The following is a 20,400-nucleotide window of genomic DNA, read 5'->3' as shown; positions in this document are numbered from 1 at the left end:
ATCAGTGCCACAATTTCAAAAGTTTCTCCCAACTCAATGTTATTTCTGAAAATGAATGAGTAGAAATTTTCTACTGTTCATAAAATATCTTTGTATCGCAAGTGAAAACTTGTGATTGCCCAAAACTTTTTAAAAAGACAAAATAATCTTAAGTAAAGATCACAGAAGCAGGGGGCTGGTAGAGACTGGTCAGGTTCTCTGATGCTGAGTAGCAGAGTAGATAACTAAGTAGTCTTACCTACACAGAACAGAAAATTCATAGAATTTTACTACTGCATTTGAGGACCTTCTAGCCTAGTCGTTTCAATCACAGGGGGCGCTCCTCACTGGCCCTGGCCCCACTCCCCAAACTCCGTAGGGATACTTGGGAACGTATGAAGGTGTTTGTGAGCAGTTACATAACTAAAGACCACACTGGCATTCAGGCAGCCAGAGGCAAGGATGTGAGGGTCTTACGATGGCAAAGAAAGAAAAGGTCCAGGAAACTCAAGTAATCCACCTAAATCCACAGTTAGCTGGGAAAATCCAGAATTCAAACTTTCTGATTCCCATGAATGTGTGTGTGTGTGTGTGTCTGTACATTCAGTTCTGTGAAATTCTTTATTTCACAAAGGCTACATTTCCTTCGGATAATAATGGAAGTGGTTGTTCAGTTTCCATGATGCTGAAACTTAGGTACACGAGGATTCCAAAAGGGAACAATCAAGTGAGGAGAAGAATCTGTCAGATGTAAACTGTATTTCATGCTTTTCCTAAATAAGGGCATGGCTTGCAGAAACATCAGAGCTGTTCCTACAACAGCCTGGGTCACGGCCCACCGAGAAACTACCAGACCAATTACACCCTGTTCTTTCTCCTACTCCAGCCACCTCCAAGCACTTGTCCTGGATTTACCTTAGAAGAGTCTGATTTACTACTCATTGTTCTTGCCTGAACAGTCATTTGAAAAGAATGTGTCCCTCTCCACTGGTAATATCTCTAGATTAAACTTTAAGAAAGAGACCCCTTTCCAAGGACTGCCTATGGCCATGTGGCCATGCAGATTAAAGCTGGACTATGAATCTGGGGACAATTCCTGCTCCACTGCCTAATCTAACAGTCTTCCAAGCAAGCACTAGGTTTCTAGATGTCTTGATCTCACTTGTTTTTAAAACCCCTTGAAATAAAAAAAGAAAGTGTACAATTTTTCTTCTAAAACAGATGTTCCATAGAACACAACCTTATTCTGCTTTGAAAATTTGAGTGACAGGAGTATGTGTCTGTGTCTAGCCTAGAAGGTCTCTAGAGGCTTACCGTTGATTCCGAGCCTATGTGATTTCCCCTCTGCTGATACTCTGTACCAAGCCCAGGTCTCTGAGTATTATAATAAAATCGGCTTGGCCACATTAGCGTCCCATCAGCATCCCTTACCAGCCATACTGGGTCTGGAATAAACAGATTTTAATAATATTTCCTGGTGACTAGGCCATATCCCAGAATAGTTTTCTCCTTGGCTTCACTTATGTGTGGACACACGGTAGCACTCACACTCACACCCTCTCACACTACGCCAGATGTCCACGGTGAAAACTACAAAGTGGTTTTGGTAAGGATGTATCGCCCCAGCAACAAAACGAGGGAGGACAACTGGGATCCCCTTCCACAAGAACCCTGGCTCCCAGAAGCACCATGGCTGTGGTTCAGCACAGGGACGACTGCGAAGGACACACCCCAACTCAAGGTCACGAGTTCACGTGGAACAAACATCCCCCAGATAAGCCGCTTCAGCTGGGGCAGGGAGGAGCATGGACTTGGGAATCTGCCTGCGTGCATTCAAAACTGCCCACTGCTGATCCTGGGTACGCTGTTTAACCTCTCTGTGCGTTGCCCCAGCTATAGACTGGAAATGGCAACGGTCCACACCGCACAGGGATGACGGTAAGAAAAATGAGTCCCTCTTGCCAATGGTTAGACGGAAGCCTGGCACACAATAGCCACTGCCCTGGCCCAGCGCTCATCAGCTAAGGAGCTGCTCCCCTGCACATGGACAGACAGGATTTCTCGTCTCCTTCAGCCTTTCTGCAAGCTGCTGCTTGCAAAGGAGAAGGAAAGGATCATACTCAAGGCCGGGATCCCCCAACGGGAGAAGCGGCAGGAGGCCGGAGCCACTGTGTGTCCTTCCCAAGAACTCTCTTATCCCACCGGGTTTCCTCCCCGCGGGGTGCTGCAGGGTGCCCGGCTCCTCCTGCCCACCTGTGCTGGTTCACACAGTCACAGCAGCTCTGGGGGGCCTGGCCTGGGAACCGCAGAGCCTGGACTCACTTTGCAGGAGAATCAGGGCAAAGGGCTTCCGAGGAATCTGGGTCTCTGACTTACCCAGCCATCCTCCCCACCGAAATTTCTTTCTTTTCCACTGAAGCACACGTTTTGTTAGCCAGCCACCCCCTGTGTGCATAAGCGTGCCCTGGGAGAATCTGCTTTGTATAGGACGACTATAAAGTCATGACAGGGCCTTTGAAGCAGCTATAAACTCAATCTCTAACATGTCAACAGAATCAGAGTCAAACAGAGTTTATTTTCCAAAGGGTTGAGAGGGCACAGTTGTTTGAACTTTTGCCACTATGTTCTCAAAGTGTCCTGGAAGGGCGATGGAAAGCCCGTGCCCTGGAGGTTAGCAAGGGGGTGTCTCTGCTGTGGGCACCCCGCTGGGGCTGAGGGACAGGTGAGGCCACGTGCAGAGGAGCGCAGGCCAGAGCGCGGACAGACTTCTCCCCTCAGCCTTCCCGACGCCAACACTCCTGCTCCGTGGGCGTCATACTCTGTGAAGGTGAAGGGCTCAGTACCCTTCACACGGAACCCCAAAGGCGGCCAGCGCTGCCTGGCCCCTCGGCGTGGGCTCCGCCGGCACCTCCCTTTCCGTCCCCCTGTCTGGACGGTAACTATGCCCGTTTTCAAGGGTGGTAGTGGTTGGTGGGGGCGGAGGTCGAGGCTGCATGACGGCCTCTGACTCCCACCACCTGCTGAGCGAAGGCCCTCAAACAAACCGCATCAGTGGATCCCAGGCAGTAGTTTTCATTCACCCGAGGTTTTGGCCCTGAGAGGATCTTGAGGTGTCAGGGCAAACCTACCACCTTTGGGTGGCCTACATCTGCTTGACACTGACCGTGACTTTCTAGTTCGATTTCTGTCTGTCACAGCAAAAATTTCAGAGGTTAAATTGGCAGCCAAAAGAAATGTAGGGTACAAAGCACACAGTGTCAATGTAAGTGATGTTCGGGTTACGCGGCTCATCCCTGCGAAGCCCAGGTCGTGGGCTGACATCGGCGAGTTTGGCACCAAGGAAGACAGAAAGCAAAAAAGTAAAACTAACAAAATAAATCGCATCCCTGTTCTTGGCCACGGTCTGTATTGCTGCACCAGGGCAGTCAAGGAGATATATATGTTTGGACACACAGTGTATCTGGTGAAAAAGGGAGTTTATGTGCAAATTCATTATCAATTACAACTACAAAAATAGCTTAAATCTCCTTTCCAAGTGATGGCAAAATGAGAACATCATTCCTAAAGGCTATTCATGTGCTCAGACAGCTTGTGCAAAGTACAAGACCCAGGATTAAGTGGGGAAGGGAAGAGTTTCTAAATACCTACTAATACAGACAGTATATCATTAATAAATGACTATACAGGTCCCTTAAAGACAAAAAGGTTCCTGGCGTTCAGACCAGAGTTTCAAGGATGGAGTCAGCTGTTAAAGCAAAAGACGACTCATCCTAATTACTAACCTTCTAATTATTGGCAAGAAGACTGACCTGCCTCTCCACCTAACGCACATTTTGCCGGAGTGCCACGCAAAATAAGACCGGGATGCATGTGTGTTTGTGTGTTTGAAAATACTTCACGAATGCTCAGATATGCTGAGTGATTACAACTGTGCAACATACAGAATCTCAGAAGTGTAAGAACCAAGTATCCTGTGACTACGCAGAAAAGCGCAGGAAGAGCTGGTCCTACTGTGAGAGAGGTGGGCAGGCTAAGAAGATGCATTCCACGTTCTTTCGGGTTCACCTACAGTGTTCATTAGGTCAGATGAGACCCATCTTAACTTTCTGTGTACACTTTAAGGAATTTTTTATTAGTAGATGATGTAGAAGGAAAAGAGAGGGGAAGAGGAAAAACACTGCGGACATACACAATCTCTACATTTTGAAAAAAGGCCAATTGCGTAGACCCTCCAAAACCATGTAGGAAAAGCTTCCATTCAGAAACCAGGCACAGTCCACAACAGGCCCGACTCACACGCGTCCCAGCCCTACTTCTGCTTTCCTGTCGCTCAGGGATGAACACCCCTCTCCCCACCGGGGTCCGCAGGAATCTCCCGCACTGTGTGCGCACTGCATTCAGGCCACCGTGAAGTTAAATACTGAGAGGAAGCAGTCAACGAGTACATTCTAGTTACTGATTTTTAAGCTGCACAACAGGACAGTACCACTTCATTAGAAAGAAATGGCTGTGTTATATTTAAAAATTATCTGTGTAAGTCAATGACTTTATATCTTCCACTTCACCGAGGACAGAGATGAGTGTCATCTACACCACCAAATTATGGATTTGGTCCTCAAAGTCTCTTATTAACACCACGATGATAAATCAACCTGCAGGCAGGGCTTGTTCTGATGAATGCGGTGTAAACACAGAAATAAAGAGAGCAGCATCTGCTTCTTAAACCTGTTGTTAAAAATCTAGTCTAGCACAGATCAGCAAATGGTTTGCAAGCATTTTGCAAACCAAGAATTTGGGGCTCAGGCACAAGTTAGCTGCAAAGAATGTAAACAGTAGAGCATGAACTTCGGAAGTTCACTGCTAAGCACTTCCTGTCCAGCACAGAGAGCCAAAATCAAGTGAGTCAACGCAGATCGCACCTCTGAGCAACTAGAATCACTGCTCTTCCTGCACTTGAACGCATCACTACAAGGGCACTGACTTGGGGCCCAGGTTGAATTTCTCCCTCTCTGCCAGGCTCGCCAAGACATTACACTCTAAGGAGTCTCACTGTCTCCTAAATACAACAGTTTACATGGAATGGGGTCTCTGGTTCTAAACAGATTCAAGTGGAACCTGAAGTGGCGAAAGCCATGTATATGATTAGCTCGACAGCAGAAAATATTTTAGGTTTACAATATTTTGGAAGTTTGATGATATTAAGGACAATATTACAAGTCTGCTTTCCCAAAAAGCTCTAAGGAAGAACTGCTAAAGTAATTGACCATTAATTACACTGTAATATGAATCAATGCTCAGAAGTACTTTGAACCCAGTGGAATTTGGAATTCCATTGAAATTATTTTAAAAATAAATCTATAAGAAAGAGGACTTAAGGAATAAAAACCTGGCCTTTGTGAAGATCATTATCACCATCAATTAGGAGAATTTTTACCTCTTAACAATTGCCAGTGGCATTGATATACCTATCACATTTATTTATTTGATCCTCTTATCTTTCCTGACAGGTGTTAACAACAAAATATTAATGGCAGGAAAACTGAGGCTCAGGGAAAAGCCTTGCATCAGTTTGTAAGTGACAGAATCTGGATTTGAACCCAGTCAGCCTCTGCTGAGGAAAACCCACAGACATCAGAATGGGTGACCAAGACAAGCCTTCCCCGTTAGCCTCTTAGCCTCAATTGAGAGATTTAATGCCATTTTACAGACACAAACACACTTAACACTTGCTGTTATTATTGCACAAGCACATAAAACTACCTCATACTTCAAATCAACAATACACTCTTTATATCCGTGAATTAAAATTCATTTTTAGAATTAAGTACTGGCCTAGCTTGGAGATAGTGCCAGCTCGGTTCCAGACCACTGCCATTAAAGCGACCATCACAATAAGAGAGCTGAATGCATTTTTTGGCTTCCCAGTGCATGTAAGTAATATTTACACTGTACTACAGTCTACTAAGTGTGCAATAACATGACACCTAAAAAAAAACAACAAACATACCTTAATTTAAAAATACTTAATGATAAAAAAACGCTAAGCATCATCTGAGTTTTCAGCAAGTGGAACTTTCTGCTGGCGAAGGATCTCGCCTCGATGTTGACGGCTGCTGACCAAACAGGGTGGGGGGTTGCTGAAGGGTGCTTGCGGCAATTTCTTAAAATAAGACAACCATGATGTTTGCTCCATCGATTTAACTTCCTTTCATAAATAATTTATCCGCAGCATTTGCTACTATTTGATAGCAGTTCACCCAGAGTAGAATTTCTTTCAAAACTGAAGTTCGTCTTCTCAAATCCTGCTGTTGCTTTATCAACTCAGTTTATGGGCTATTCTAAATCCTTTGTTACCATTTCAACAATCTTCACTGGGAGTAGATTCCATCTTAAGAAACCACTTTCTTTGCTCACCCATAAGAAGTAACTCATTGTTCAAGTTTAACACAGGCTCTACTTCTGATCCTAGTTCACTTGCTGTTCCCACCACATCTGCAGTGACTTAACCCACTGAAGTCATGAACCCCTCAGTGTCATCCATGAGGGTTAGAATCAACTTTTCCAAACTACTATTAATGTTGATATTCTGACATTTTCCCATGAATCAGGAACGTTCTTAATGGCAAATAGGATGGCAAATCCTTTCCAGAAGGTTTTCAATGTACTTTGTCCAGATCCATCAAGAAAAAAATGCTATTTATGGCCTTATAATGGCGACCCATAGATGCCTTATGAAAGGATTTCTTAAATCGTAAGACCTGAAAGTCGAAATTACTCCTTGCTCCACATTCCGCAGAATGGACACTGTGTCAGCAGGCGTGAAAACAACACTGATCTCATTGTATGTCTCTATTGAGCTCTTGGGTGAGAAGGTACATTGGCAGTGTAACAGTTTGAAAGGAATGCTTTTTTTCTGAGCAGGTCTCACAAGTAGGCTTGAAGTATTCAGTAAACCATCTTTTCAGAATGGTAAATGAACACTGGCTTCAACTCAAAATCACCAATTGCATTAGCCCATAATGAGAGAGTCAGCCTGTTCTTTGAAGCTTTGCAGCCAGGCACTGACTTCTCCTCTCCAGCTACGAAGGTCCTAGATGGCATCTTCTTCCAACAGAAGTCTGTTTCATCTACACTGAAAATCTGTTAAGTGTAGCCATCTTCACTGTCTCAGTGAGATCTTCTGAAAAACCTGCTGCTTTGCCTTGTATTTTTATGTTATGGAGATGGCTTCTTTCTTCATAAACCAGCCTCTGCTAGCTTCCAACTTTCCTTCTGCAGCTTCCACACATCTCTCAGCCTTCCTAGAATTGAAGAGAGCTGGGGCCTTGCTCTGGATGGGGCTTTGGCAGAAAGATGCTGCGGCTGGTTTGGTCTTCTATCCAGACCACTAACACATTCTCCACATCAGCAACAAGGCTGTTGAGCTTTCTTACCATTCATGTGCTCACTGGAGGAGTACATTTACTTAGTTTCCTTCAAGAACTTCCCTTTGCATTCACAACATGGCTACAAAGCCTATCTCAGCTTTCAGCATGCCTCCCTCACTAAGCTTATTCACTTCTGGCTTTTGATTTAAAGTGAGAAACATGGGACCCTTCCTTTCACTTGAACACTTAAGAGGCCATTGTAGGGTTATTAATTAGCCCAATTTCAATATTGTTGTGTCTCAGGGAATAGGGAGGCCTGAGAGGAAGAGGGACAGGGAACGGCTGGCTGGCAGAATGGAACACACACACTTACCAATTAGGTTCACCGTCTCATATGGGTAGGGCTCATGCTGCGCCCAGACCATGACCATGGTAACACCGAAAGATCACCATAATATAACAGAAAAGTTTGAGATATTGTGAGAAATACCAAAATACGACACAGACACGAAGTGAGTAAATGTTGGAAAAACGATAGACTTGCTTGACACAGGGTTGCCACAAACCTTCAATTTGTAAATAATGCAATATCTACAAAGCACAATAAAGCACAGTACCATAAAACAAAGCATGCCTGTATTTTTTTTAAATTCAGTAGACACCCCTACAAGTAAACTAAGATGACACAGTGAGGTGTTGGAAAAAATCTACATCCTCCTACCCTAGTTACCTAGGATGACATCCCTAAGGGTAAAAGCCTCTCCTCCATTAGTTCAGCCACGCATTTGTTTAGCATTCTAACATGTGTAAACACTTCGCCAGATTCTTTCATAACTGGCTGTTTGCTTTTTTCATTGAGGTGTATCCATGACCTGCAATCCTGAATAGTCTTCTCTGACTTCTATTCAATGTTCCTCTATTTGCACATTACATCAGTTTCTAAAGGAATACCAGATCCTATGAAAAATTATACTGTAATACTGTGTAAATTGATTTTTATTCTGACTTTTTTAAATGTACAAACAATGCTTTTACACTTTTATCTGTTTTTGCTCCTGTTAACAAAACTAACTTTCTGCTGGAGAATGTGCTGTGAATTCCTTTCCATTTAAACTTCTTTTCCCATGATAGGTTTCCAAATTTACTCTTTAAATTCTGTGTATTTATTCCTCCTTTTACTTTTGAGTGCTCTTATGTAATGCAAACAAAGGACAAAATGGATTAAAATCATTAAAGATACAAGAGAACCACTACTGGTTACTAGTTTACCCCAGGAATTTTCTACCCAACTGCATTTTCCAGGGGAATTATTTGGATCTTTTAATTTTAGAATATTATTTTTAAAATTAACTTACCCCACAATGGCTGGAAAACAAACTCTCATATCCTTCGAATGCAACGCCCATGTTACTCGAGGTGCCCCTTAATTCCGCAGGACCTTCTCTACTAAAATTTACTATATGTTTAGAAGAGAAATTTTTGCCTTAAAGATTTATTTCATGGCTTATTTGCTATAAACACTAGCTTTTTTAGACAGATTAAGATTCTAGATTAGTCATTCTAATCACGTTCACTAAAATTGTTTTCTTATTCCTCTTATTCCCACATTTACATTAGGTTTTTTCAGATATCTTAGAAGTATATAATCTAGCTCTTCTCCCCTGATTATTTTTACATTTAAAAAATCCTTGACTATTGAGGTTTGGTCACTTAAATTTCATTTGTTTCCAAGTAATAATTAGAAGTCTGTACAAACAGCAAGAAAAGTTTATTTTGTAATTATAAAGAAAATACCTCATATTGTCTATATTTATGAGGAAACAAAAGAGCAAGCTGACCCATGTCCTGCCAGGCTGACCCCTTAAAGGGGGACAGGGCCCATCCCACGCCCACTCCCCGAGGCTCCAGAATGTTCTGAGGCACTGCAGTCACTGAGCAGGACGAAGGGTTTCAGCTTTGTGGGTTATAGGTTCAAATCTGGGCAGGTTATCAGAAACGTTAAGCTGATGTGGGAGAGCCCCTTAGTCATTAAGAAGGTGGTGATCACTAATGGAAAAGGAAAAGAGGGATTTTACAACAAAGACTGCGATTGAAGGTGCCCGACGCGCTGTGTGACAGAACGACTAGCATGGTGGCTCAGAGAGCCCGAGGTCTTTGCTTCGAAAACTGGTTCAGCTTCTTAGTAAAGGGGGTTCTAGCAAATAACTCATTCTCGGTGGTTCATGTCCCACAAACACTGACTATATTTCCTACTTAACATTTACAATGGAGGCAAACAGATTCTCGGCATATCTGAAATACCCGGAGAACACTAGAGAAAGGGCAAGGTCAACAGGCGGTAACATTTTTAAAGGGAGTCTAGGTAAGTTTAAACAAGCAGATCCTCAAAAAGGCCACACCACAAAGTCTGAGGGCAGTTTCACACAGCTGTGTAGTATCTGATGGACTAACTCGAGATTTCCGCACAGACTTGCCACTGGCATATACACCGGTGTGCATGTGACTGGTGGCTCTTCCCACCTATTTATTCCCTTGGACGAAAGGGTACAAACATTTCTGGCTACTTTTCCTTCTTCGAATTTCCTTAGATTTCTGTTGTGAGCTTGTACCGTTGACCTTGAACAGCCTGGGACTGAACTACAAGGGTCTATTTAGGTGCAGATTTTTTTCAATAAATAGATTTGAAAAATTTTTGGAGATTTGAGACAGTTTGAAAAACAGTTCTTCTAGCTTACTCGATTGTAAGCATAAAGTATATAATACATGTAATATACAAAATATGTGCTAATTGCTGACATTTGGGGTAAGGTTTCTGGTTAACAAAAGGTTGTTAATAGTAAGTTTTGGGGAGTCAGTTATATGCAGATTTTCAGCACCCCCGACCTCTGCATTATCCAAGGGTCAATTGTACTTTCCAGTTTCCTGTATGAATGCTTAACAGATTTAAATAACCTGTTTTTCTTCAGGCAAAGGCTGTAATTAGAAATTTAGCAAATTCTTCATTTGTTTTTTTGAAACAGATTTTAATTATGTGCTGTACCCTCTTAGGGAAGTTTTATAACAATCCAGAAATGCAGGTCCATTATAGAGAGAGCAAAGCACAGAAAAAGGAAAAAAAAAAAAAAATCACACATTGGGCATTTGCTATTGTTTTATTTATTTATTTTTAGATTATATTTGGGTTATGAGTAACTTTTGGTGGTGGTACTTTTGTGGAAGGCCTATTCTAATTTCCTGGATGGGGGCTAGGTGGATCAACTGTCCGTCAAGCCCCACAGTACAACACAATCGTTTAGAAAACAAGACGAGTCCCAACCCTTGCATCACGACGGCTCTGTCCTGGCACAGGCACAGTCCCCAACCCAAGTGCCAGCAAATGGCTGCCTTTAAAGTAAGTCAAGAGTAAGCAGTTTCGAACAGTTTTTAACAGATAAACATTAGATGGGACTCATGATCTCATCTGGCAGCCCTGCCCACTTCCCATCCCAAAGTCCCAGCTGGGATCACAATAAGCGGGCCTCTTCAGCCACACTGAACAACAGACCAAGAGAAATTTAGGGAGAAAAATTTAAAACTGATAAGAAACATACTGACATGGTGCCTGGTGAGGGGGGAGCTGAGACGGGCCATCTGGGCGCTTGTGTTTGTGAAAGGTTTTGTTTAGGGGAAATCACACACCTACCTCACAAGCTGCACAAATATTAAGATCAAAAGTCCTAACTTGCAAAACCTGTCAGGAAAACCTGTGATACAGGAAACAGAGACTCTCGTCCAGACTTCCGTCAAGCTGAAGCCAAAATGTCTCTGTGGCCAGTACACATCTCGAGTGCCCTGGTGACCCTCTGCGCTCAACAGTTTGTGCCAGCACTTTATGGCGACATCTTTTGACTCACAAAGTACATTTGTGGAATGGTTTCACATTTGGAGCATTTCTAAGTGATTTTGCTTGGTGAGTTCCTTTGAACACTTTTGAAAGAAATACCTGAATCACAGATGAGGAATCTGGTACAGGACTAATGATTCATTCCACCACACTGTTTAGAAACTCAGTAGTTAGAGAGCTCAAACTGGTCAAACTAGAATTATGCCCAAGGCCATAATCCCTGTGATATAAAAAATTGAATCATGGCAAAAGAAATAACTGTAGTGTTTACTGCAATGCCAGGGATTTACAGAGATGGAAAAAACTAAGTTTTCCTGATCATATCAGTTGTTTTTGCAACATGGAACACTGTCAAGTACATTTCAATGTGCTTTCTTATAAATTATTAAATATTTTCCTAACAATTCTCTTTACTTCACACACTGTTGAATCAATGAATTTCTTCAATCATCAAGAAATAATTTAATATTCTATATCCTCCACTCATTTTCATTTTCTACTTATTAAGGCTCCTTTGCATTGGAAGGCTGAGTGATTGCCACCTTTCTCCTCTTTATTAACTGCTTTTGATCCCTTTATTCCAAAGTCTATTTAGGCCTTCAGAACATACCTTTCCTTCGTGTCTTGCATGTTGAATATAAAAGAACACAAAACATAGGTCTTAATAAATGAACCATCCAAGGGTTGGGGTTTTACCTCTTTCCTTTTATAAACTATTGAAGGGTAACATAGCTCCATTAATTAGGACTGCCATCAAAGAAAATAAGTATTACTAATCCTATTAAATAAAACATTTCAGGTCACATGGGATTCCTAAAGAACCCAAGGCTACCATTAAAAAATCAGTCAAGTATTCATCAATGATGAATCAGTCAAGTATTCACCCAATGATCACTCCAGACCCATCAGGATGGTTATAATTTTAAAAACACAGGAAATAAGTACAAGTGAGGACACGTAAAAACTGGACCCTCCATCCACTGCTGGTGGGAATGTAAAATGGTGCAGCCACAACAAACAGGTTTGGAGGTTCCTCAAAAAGCTAAAAATACATTTACCATATATACCCAAAGGAATTGAAAACAGGAACTCGAAAAGATACTTGTACACCCATGTTTACTGAAGCATTATTCCACCAAAATGCAGAAACAACTCAATTGTCCATCAACAGATGAATGCATGAACAAACTGTGGTATATCCATACAAGGGGATATTCAGCAAAAGAGGAATGATATTCTGCTACATGCTACAACATGGGTGAATCTTGAAAACATCATGCTAATTGGAAAGAAAGCCATACACAGCAGGACAGATATTTATTTCAATATCTAGAATAGGCAAATTAATAGAGACAGAAAATAGATAAGAGGAAAGGAGAAATGGGAAAATATTGCTTAATGGTAACAGAGTTTCTGCTTGGGGTGATGCTAAAGTTCAGGAAACAGTAGTGATGGTTATACAACATGAGAATGACCATAATTAACACCACTGAATTGTACACCTATAATCATTACAATGGGAAACTTTGTTATATAAATTTTATCAGTTTTTTAAAATAACATACCCAAAAGCATTAAACTGTACACTTTAAATGAGCGAATTATATGGTATGTGAGTTATATCTCAATAAAGCTATCTTAAAAAGAACCCAATGGACTTGGTGGTATAATAATTAGAGATCACTTAGATCCATTAGTCTAGTTTGAGTGTAAAGCAAATTATGGTGCTAGTCTAAGCAATGTCTGGTTGTGAAAGCAATTTGGGGTGATATACATATTTTGATTATATCAGATTGTTCTAGTTCTGATCTAATTATTGATAACAGAGCCTGTGATAAAACCTAGCCTGATAACAACTACGTTAAAATAGGGGCGGCGGGATAGCAAATAAAACGGCATGCGAACCAAAGAGACCACACACAACCTTTGAAAGTACTTTGGCGGAGTGATTCCCAAACACCAGTGTAAACACCCCTATTATGGAACCACACACAAGGACCACGACGAGCCTATGACCTACAATGTTCACTGCAAATCACTCTCACTTAATAAAACACAATTTCTGGTAGGCAACAATGGCAACATGGGGTCTTTGCAACTGGTGGGAATAGCCAGCGTTGGCTTATTCCCACCTCTGCTCAGGGTCGTTACCCTCAGACCTGCCTTGCCTCCTGTGTTTCTCTTAAAACGTCCACAAATCAAATTTTTACTATGCTGGGCTAACTCTCAGTATCACTGCATTGGATTTACACTTGGAAGTTATCAACAAGCTCTCAAAATAATTTGATACTTTGGATCAGCTCCTCCTTCCATTAGCATGGAAAATGGAAAACTGCCCAGACGGAAACTGCAAGTGCGTGTGAATGGCGAAGGATAGGGCAGATACTGCTGGCAGGTTAAAGAACAGACGGGGCTTCTGATCACGTGGATTAATGGGGCCATAGATAACCTAAAGGGAAGTCTGGGTTTGGGTTATTTTTAGCTTAAATCAGGAGCTTTTGCTATGAAAACAAAGTGTACTGTATTTATTTTAGAAAACTCATGTAACCCCTAATAAAAGTTCAGTGTTACCACCTAATTCAATCTGAGCATGTTTTTCCATAAAATTATCAAATTGACTGAAGCCTAATCCAGCCGTGGAAGAAAAATGGATTTATTTGGGGGAAAGCTTCATTATTAATACTAATAACTGAACCAAACAGTAAACAAGATAGAGAAATAATAGCAAGAGAGGCTCCAAAATCAGAGAAGTGGCTCAATAACACTGTGAGCTGGTCTACAGAGAGACACTCCCTGGCTTGAAGCAAAGTTTCTCAATAGTGGAATGAAACAAAACATTATGACAGGCAGCTGTACCCAAAGGAATGCGAGGAGCAGCTTTTAAGAGCAGCCTGGATAAATGACACAGGAAGAGAAAATCTGGTAATGGCTATGAACACTGTATGTTTTTAATTCACCAATTAGAAAAGAGGGCCTGGAAAAGAGCATAATATGCTGGTCATAGAGAACATGCATCAGCTTCCCAAGGCCAGTATCCTCAGTGGGCCCATTTTCGCTGCAAAAAGGGAAAACCCTGCTCCGTGGTCACAGGTCAAACTCGATTGTGGCCATTTGTCCTGGACAATGTGAATTAAATAGTCTGTCACTGCCACTCAGGAAAAATGCAGTGACATTCCTTAGACCAAGCAAGCAGCAAGAAATTGTATGAAGCAAAAGGCTTCCTTCTGGTTGCAGCTCTAAACCCACACTTCCTGAGCCTGGGTCCCTCTCCAGGCCTCAGTTCCCCTACCTATAGCAACAGGATGGTTCCTAAGGCACAACACCCTGTAATACTTCACACATAAAGGTCAAAAGTATTGAGAAAGAAATCACCCAGGAGCTCAGTAAATGCTCCACACTCACAATCAGCCTCTGGGCAGAAGAAAGCCCAGGTTCAATTCTCCACAGGTCAGTATTAAGAGTTCCCCATAGGTCCACAGAACAGAATTAGACCTGTTTTGCATGGAGTTCTTCCCAGGTTATCAAGACACAAGCAGCAAACAGCATTAACAGAAAAGGGAGAGGATGCTGCTAAAAGGAAGGTTTGCTGCCAGACAATGGGAAGGAATTGTCAAGCACAAGGAGAAACCGTAAAACCAGAGCCCAGGACATAAAAACACACCGATCTGGGGCCAGCTGGCCTGGGGATGTGCTTCAACACTTGTCTCACTGTTACATTGTGGCTCAGTACCTGACATCTGTAATGATAAAACCCTTGGGCACCAAGAAAAATTGAAATTATGTTCACCCTACTCTGCTTAGTAAGGCAAGGCAACACGGTTTATGACTATGACCACTTTAACATTTAAAAAATAAACTGTGAAAAAAAATCAAACTAGCCCATAAAGAAATATTGCCTTTGTCAGATGAGAGAGATCACTGTGAAAGCCTAGTGCTGCTCAGACACGTCAGTGACATCTTTACGCACAGAGCAGAGGTCAAGTGCAGCGACGGAGAGCCATTCCATGAATAAGGTTCCATTGCTGTCACGTACTTCACAAAAACAATGAAAAGGATGCGGCGAAAATGCCATCTAACATAACTCTGAAGGACCCAGACCATTTCTGCCATTAGAGAAACACCACCCAGGAAGGATGAAAGAAAACATGGCCTAAATAGAAACCATGATTTTAAGTCCAAAGTGTGGTTCTATTGAGAAAGTTCTGATGGTATCAATGCAATGCAAAAATCATATAACAATTTTTGTATCAAAACATTCAATTATACACTGTGTGCTTCAGTGTATACCACTGGTGCTCAACAAATAATTGGTTTGTATTTCATTCTGTGGGAGAGAAGGGGGAGAGGAAGCAGTTATTCTGACCAGGAGGTTATTTACCCTCATCGGGAAAAATGCTGAGCTCTTTGGAGCTCCTGGATTCCAAAGACATTCCTAGATGGTTTTCATGAGAAGCCAACAAGGATAATAAGCAAACCGTTTCTTCTGACTGTATACACATGCTTCATCAAAGCCTAGAAGCCTTCCCAGATTGTGTCACAATGACACCACTATGCTGAGTAAACAAGACCCCCTTTAGCCCTGAGGCCCTTTCCTGGAGCCTCTAAGTCATCAGGCCACCGGGTCCCTCCCAGCCCTCCCTCCTTAGTGTCCAGGAGCTCAGAAGCAGCTGGCAGGGACAGTTGTAATCCCACAGCAACACAAAGGCCACTGCCAAGTTCACAGAAGCCTACACAATGTCACACAGATTGTAACCAGCCAAATGTCCACTTGCCTTTCAAGAAGTGACCTAAGCTCTTGATCAACACTCATTCACAGCTGCTCAGGCCAACTGCCTGGAGCACCACAGAACCATGCTCCTCACCAAGAATCCTCACCTGAGGACCAGTCCTGAGCACCTAGAACTAAATTCTGCATCCTTCCACCTTCTCTTGGCTTGGTTCCCTCAAGTTTTGTTTTGTTTTTTAACAAACCAAAGGGGAAAAGTATTTACTAAAATAAAGCTGATAAAAGCCTGAAAACACATGGCAGACAAGATGACTACCAATCAAAATCCAGGTATCTCAATTACAGAAGGCTATCATTTACAGTATCACATGCAGAAAGTCTTTTGGGAAAACAATCAGAATGCAGCCTACAACCTGTTTAAAAAAAAAAAAAGCCACATACCCGTAACAAAAACCTCTTGAGATAAGGAGATCCAAGATGTCAATCAACTTGGTGTAGGCTTATAGCCACTGAGAGTGTAATGAGAGCCAAACTAAGGTGCGTATCTCCATGGGAAGTAGTTGGGCTGAATTAAAATAAGACCCGCATCATCAGGTATTTTCACCATTACAGTAAAAGCTGGAGAAGAGCAAAGTATTACCCAACAGTTTGCACATCCCTCCTTAATTCTAGGAAAATCTCTTTGGAGGATTAATTAAGTTGACGAATCCCTCCCCATCAGACTGAGCAGGCTTTCCACTGGATTTCCTGTCCCGAGAGGTTCCATCACCTCCCACCACCTCACAAGGAAACCCCCCAGTCACGCCATCATGGCTACTTACATTCAGAGCATTCTTTGCAGCTTCTGCTTCCGAGCGACTGTCAAAACTGACAAAACCTACAGGCTGAGGAAAGAAAAAGAACTATGAAGGCAAAAAAAAAAATCAGGGGACAGCTACTCTTCTGGGTCAAAGGTGATGTCAAACCGAAGAGCTAAGAAAAAGAAATGACCACAGACAATGCGCAGAAACGAGAAAGCCAGTCCAGAAGAATCATGACTCAGTGGCTTAGCCAAATTTCTAACGTGAATCAAAGGGACTGTGAGGGTGCTCTTCAAGGGCACAGCTGGGGATTTAGAGGATCATTAAAAAAAAAAAAATTCTAGAAGGGGTTAGAAGGTGAGCAGCAGTGAACAAAGGAATAGAGGAAAACTTGGGTTGAGAGGCTCTACTTTCCTAAATCAAATTCACGGTACCTCAGTTTCTTCATCTTTTAAAATGGAAAGAGAACCGAATCACCTTTTGGTACACTGTAGGTGCAAGGAATACAATGACATAATGATAAAAGCCCTGTACTCTCATTGCATGATCAAAATTATAAAATAAACATTTCATCTCAGATCCCAAGGGATGCCTTTTAAAAGTCCTGTGTTTAATTAGGTATGTAAACCACACTGTTCCAGCTAAATAGAAAGGGGTCATGATCCCTTTGGACTTAGTATCTTTCAGTCCAGAAGGACGCCTGTGACATAGCAGCATAAGCTTACTCCTGATGAACCACAGAACACCCTCTTGAGAGATGAAAAGGGACTGACAGGTGAGCATGATGGATGTTGAGCATTTTTTTTAAAAAAAGCATATAGCTAAAACTGTTCAAGAAGCTTCCAGGCACTCAGGGTCATTGATTATCACCTCCATTCTGCACCTTCAGTGCTCCAATCTAGACTCGGGACTCTGCCTGTGGTTATTCGGGGTTTAGAGAGACAGTATGATTCTTCGCCATCAGAAACTCGGACCAATTGCCTAAGTTTGCCTATTTAACCTTATAAGAAAACAAACAGGAAAGAATCTAACCTTATAAGAAAACAAACAGGGAAGATTCAAAAAGTGAATCTGGGTAATACTAATTTCTTTTGAATATACAGATCAATCCCAATATAACTATTCTGAATGCATTACGTTTAACTTCCAGGGAAGATGGTCCCAGACATCCTAGCTGGAGACAAAGGACCTACGAATCATTTTCCTGTGCTAATTCCTAACCGATCTTACCCTTAATTTTAAAGCAACAACAACAAAAAAAGCAAATACTTATGGGACTTTTTAAAATGTCAAGCTCGGTAACATTCCTGAAAAGAGCCCATTCAAATTCAGTGTAGAAGTGGGTCACTTATATGCAAGTCTGAAATTCTTACCTGCTTAGATGTGAGCTTTATAAGAGAGCCTTCGTAGCCCTGAAAATAAACAACCAAATTTAGACAAAAAGAAGAGTATAGGAAAAAACAACTGTATTAGCATTTTGCTCAAGTAAAAATGAGTCCTTCAGATGACTGATTTTCTAACTGCTCTGGGAAAGCAGTCTTTTTTCCCCACACACGTATGTGTGAGCATATGCCTCTGGTTGCATACTTGGAGCCTAAAAGAAATCAAGCCCTGGAATTCATGCATTTACCTATGTTTCTTTTTGAAGTTTTCATGAAATTATGCAATGGTAGGAAAATGGGCGTCTCTGTCAACAGCAGATATTATTCACTGTATAGAATTAGGAGAGGGAAGGGGGTCACTTTAATAAGACAGGAAGGCCAGAGCATGTAATGACTCGGCCATATATTTGCCATAAAATAACAATGAAACATTAAGAATGTACTGGTAGAATTTAGGATTCACAATTTCAAACTGAGTTCTTCCACTTGCTTATCGGAGCGGCCAGTTCACATGCTATTATTCTGACTGAGACGTGCAGAAATTCCCGTTAGGTTTTTTACTCTAACTCATCCTCCAGGCAGACAGAAACACCCCCTTCTACTCCCTGCTTTCACCCCTCCTGGCCCCTCCAGAGAAGTATAACAAAGTGTGTTTATTTCTGAAAATAATCAATGGCTGGTGACTTGTGCTGAAGGATGACAAGAGGGGGGAAAACACCACCTGACATGATGGACCACTGCCCCCATCAGTGGTGTAGAGGCAGATCTGTGGACTAGGGTCAGCCTCCAGGGACTTTAATTAAGAGGGCTGTCAGGAATGTACCAGGGTCCTGACTTAAGCGTTGGATTTCTGGGCGGGATGTGGGAATTGATTCATCTGATGGCTTCCCAGCAGAGAACTATCTTACCAATGAGCTGGTGTAAACATTTTACCTCAAAGGCCTTGAGTGCTTGGCCAGAGAGCTCATGATTCATAGGCCTGCCTCCTCCTTTTCCAAGGTGATCTCTATGAAAAACCTGGGGGATCCCACACCTTAATGGCCTCAGAGGTAAAGGATAAATAGGTATTTCTCTCGAGTAAACCACCACTGGTAGGGATGTGCTGTGTTCTCAAGTGGCAAACGGGGAAGCCATATCACATAATAGTTTGGAACAGGGACAGCAGAGTCAGACTGCCTTGTTTGAATCCTGGCCCTGCTATTTCTTATGTGTGTGGACTTGAGCAAAACTGATGCAACTGCTCGAGTTTCATTTTCATCCGTTGGAAAAACGAGGCCAACTCACTTTACCAGATTGTGATGAGAATTAGATACTGACAGAAGGGGCTTGCTGGCTGAACCTCTGTGTGCGTATGTGCGTGTGTGTGTGTATATACATATAAAAACATAGTGGTATTTTGCCCATTATACGATCGATTCACTTAAAATGTCCTCATTTTCCAAAGGGAACAGACAGTGAGAACTAGAGGCCTGCGGAAGACACAGTAAAGTCTGTGAGGTTGGCTCTCTCCCCACAGCACCTCCTTCCTTCTCACTTCCTCCCAGCTCACCCCACGTCTAACCTCTCTCTTCCCTCTGTACTGTCACCATTACTGCTGCATTAAGGGAGAGCTGTCAGAGGGCAGTTCTGTCCATTATTACACAGTGCCTCCTTGGCACGTAAGCGAGACTCTACTTTATCTCTGTTGCCTTTAACCGGTGGCTGCCCCTTGCCTCTTTCTTTCCAACCCAGCTGTTGTCAGCTGTCACTTCCTATTCCTTCTCCTGGAGAAGCGAAACCCTGGCCCTCAACCTGTCTTGCCTCTGTGGCTGGGTCCTGCTTCAGCAGGGATGGACCTTTAACCAGAAGTCAAGATTGTCCACCACTTACTCATAAGTGTACCTGGCCAGGTGTCCTGGTGACATGACCGGCTCAGCCACAGGCCCTAGACTGATGGCCTCTAGGTTCCCTCCTGTAGGACCAAGTCCCCTAGCCCCAGCTTTCTCTTACCCCCATAAGCTAATTTTCAAATTTCTCAGCAGTCTGGTTATTTCAGCGTTAGTCCAATTTCCCACAAGGTTTTCAATCCTGGCAACATTAAACCCCTCTATAGTTATTTTATGTTGACGGTTACAATGGACAGGCCACTGCATTGAATATTTCACTAAGCACAAGCATGGCAAGCAAATCTTTATATTTTTGTTTTACTTTGATACTGAAGACATTTTTCCCATGGAAAAAAATAATGGTGGTCAGGTTCTTTGGTTCCTAAAAGCCTATTTAA

The 20,400-nt window shown here is 42.4% G+C and overlaps 1 protein-coding gene across 7 annotated transcripts in view; it reads right to left on the bottom strand.

Annotated features, from left to right (window-relative positions):
* RBPMS (RNA binding protein, mRNA processing factor) overlaps positions 1–20,400 on the bottom strand; it is a 178,272-nt gene that overhangs the window by 84,446 nt on the left and 73,426 nt on the right. For 6 of the 7 annotated variants that reach the window (XM_036894409.2, XM_036894417.2, XM_036894411.2 and 3 more), the window contains 2 exons: positions 18,129–18,167; positions 16,777–16,839 (listed from right to left, as the gene is read on the bottom strand). The exons of the other annotated variant lie outside the window; for it this stretch is intronic. In XM_036894409.2, the coding sequence (XP_036750304.1) occupies positions 16,777–16,839; positions 18,129–18,167 (102 nt within the window). The remainder of the gene's footprint in view (positions 1–16,776; positions 16,840–18,128; positions 18,168–20,400) is intronic. 7 annotated transcript variants of the gene reach the window in all.

This window comes from Manis pentadactyla, chromosome 7 (assembly GCF_030020395.1).
Source record: "Manis pentadactyla isolate mManPen7 chromosome 7, mManPen7.hap1, whole genome shotgun sequence".
Classification (NCBI taxonomy): Eukaryota; Metazoa; Chordata; class Mammalia; order Pholidota; family Manidae; genus Manis; species Manis pentadactyla.
The sequence above is the reverse complement of the archived record's forward strand: the minus strand, read 5'-3'. Positions and strand labels throughout refer to the sequence as shown.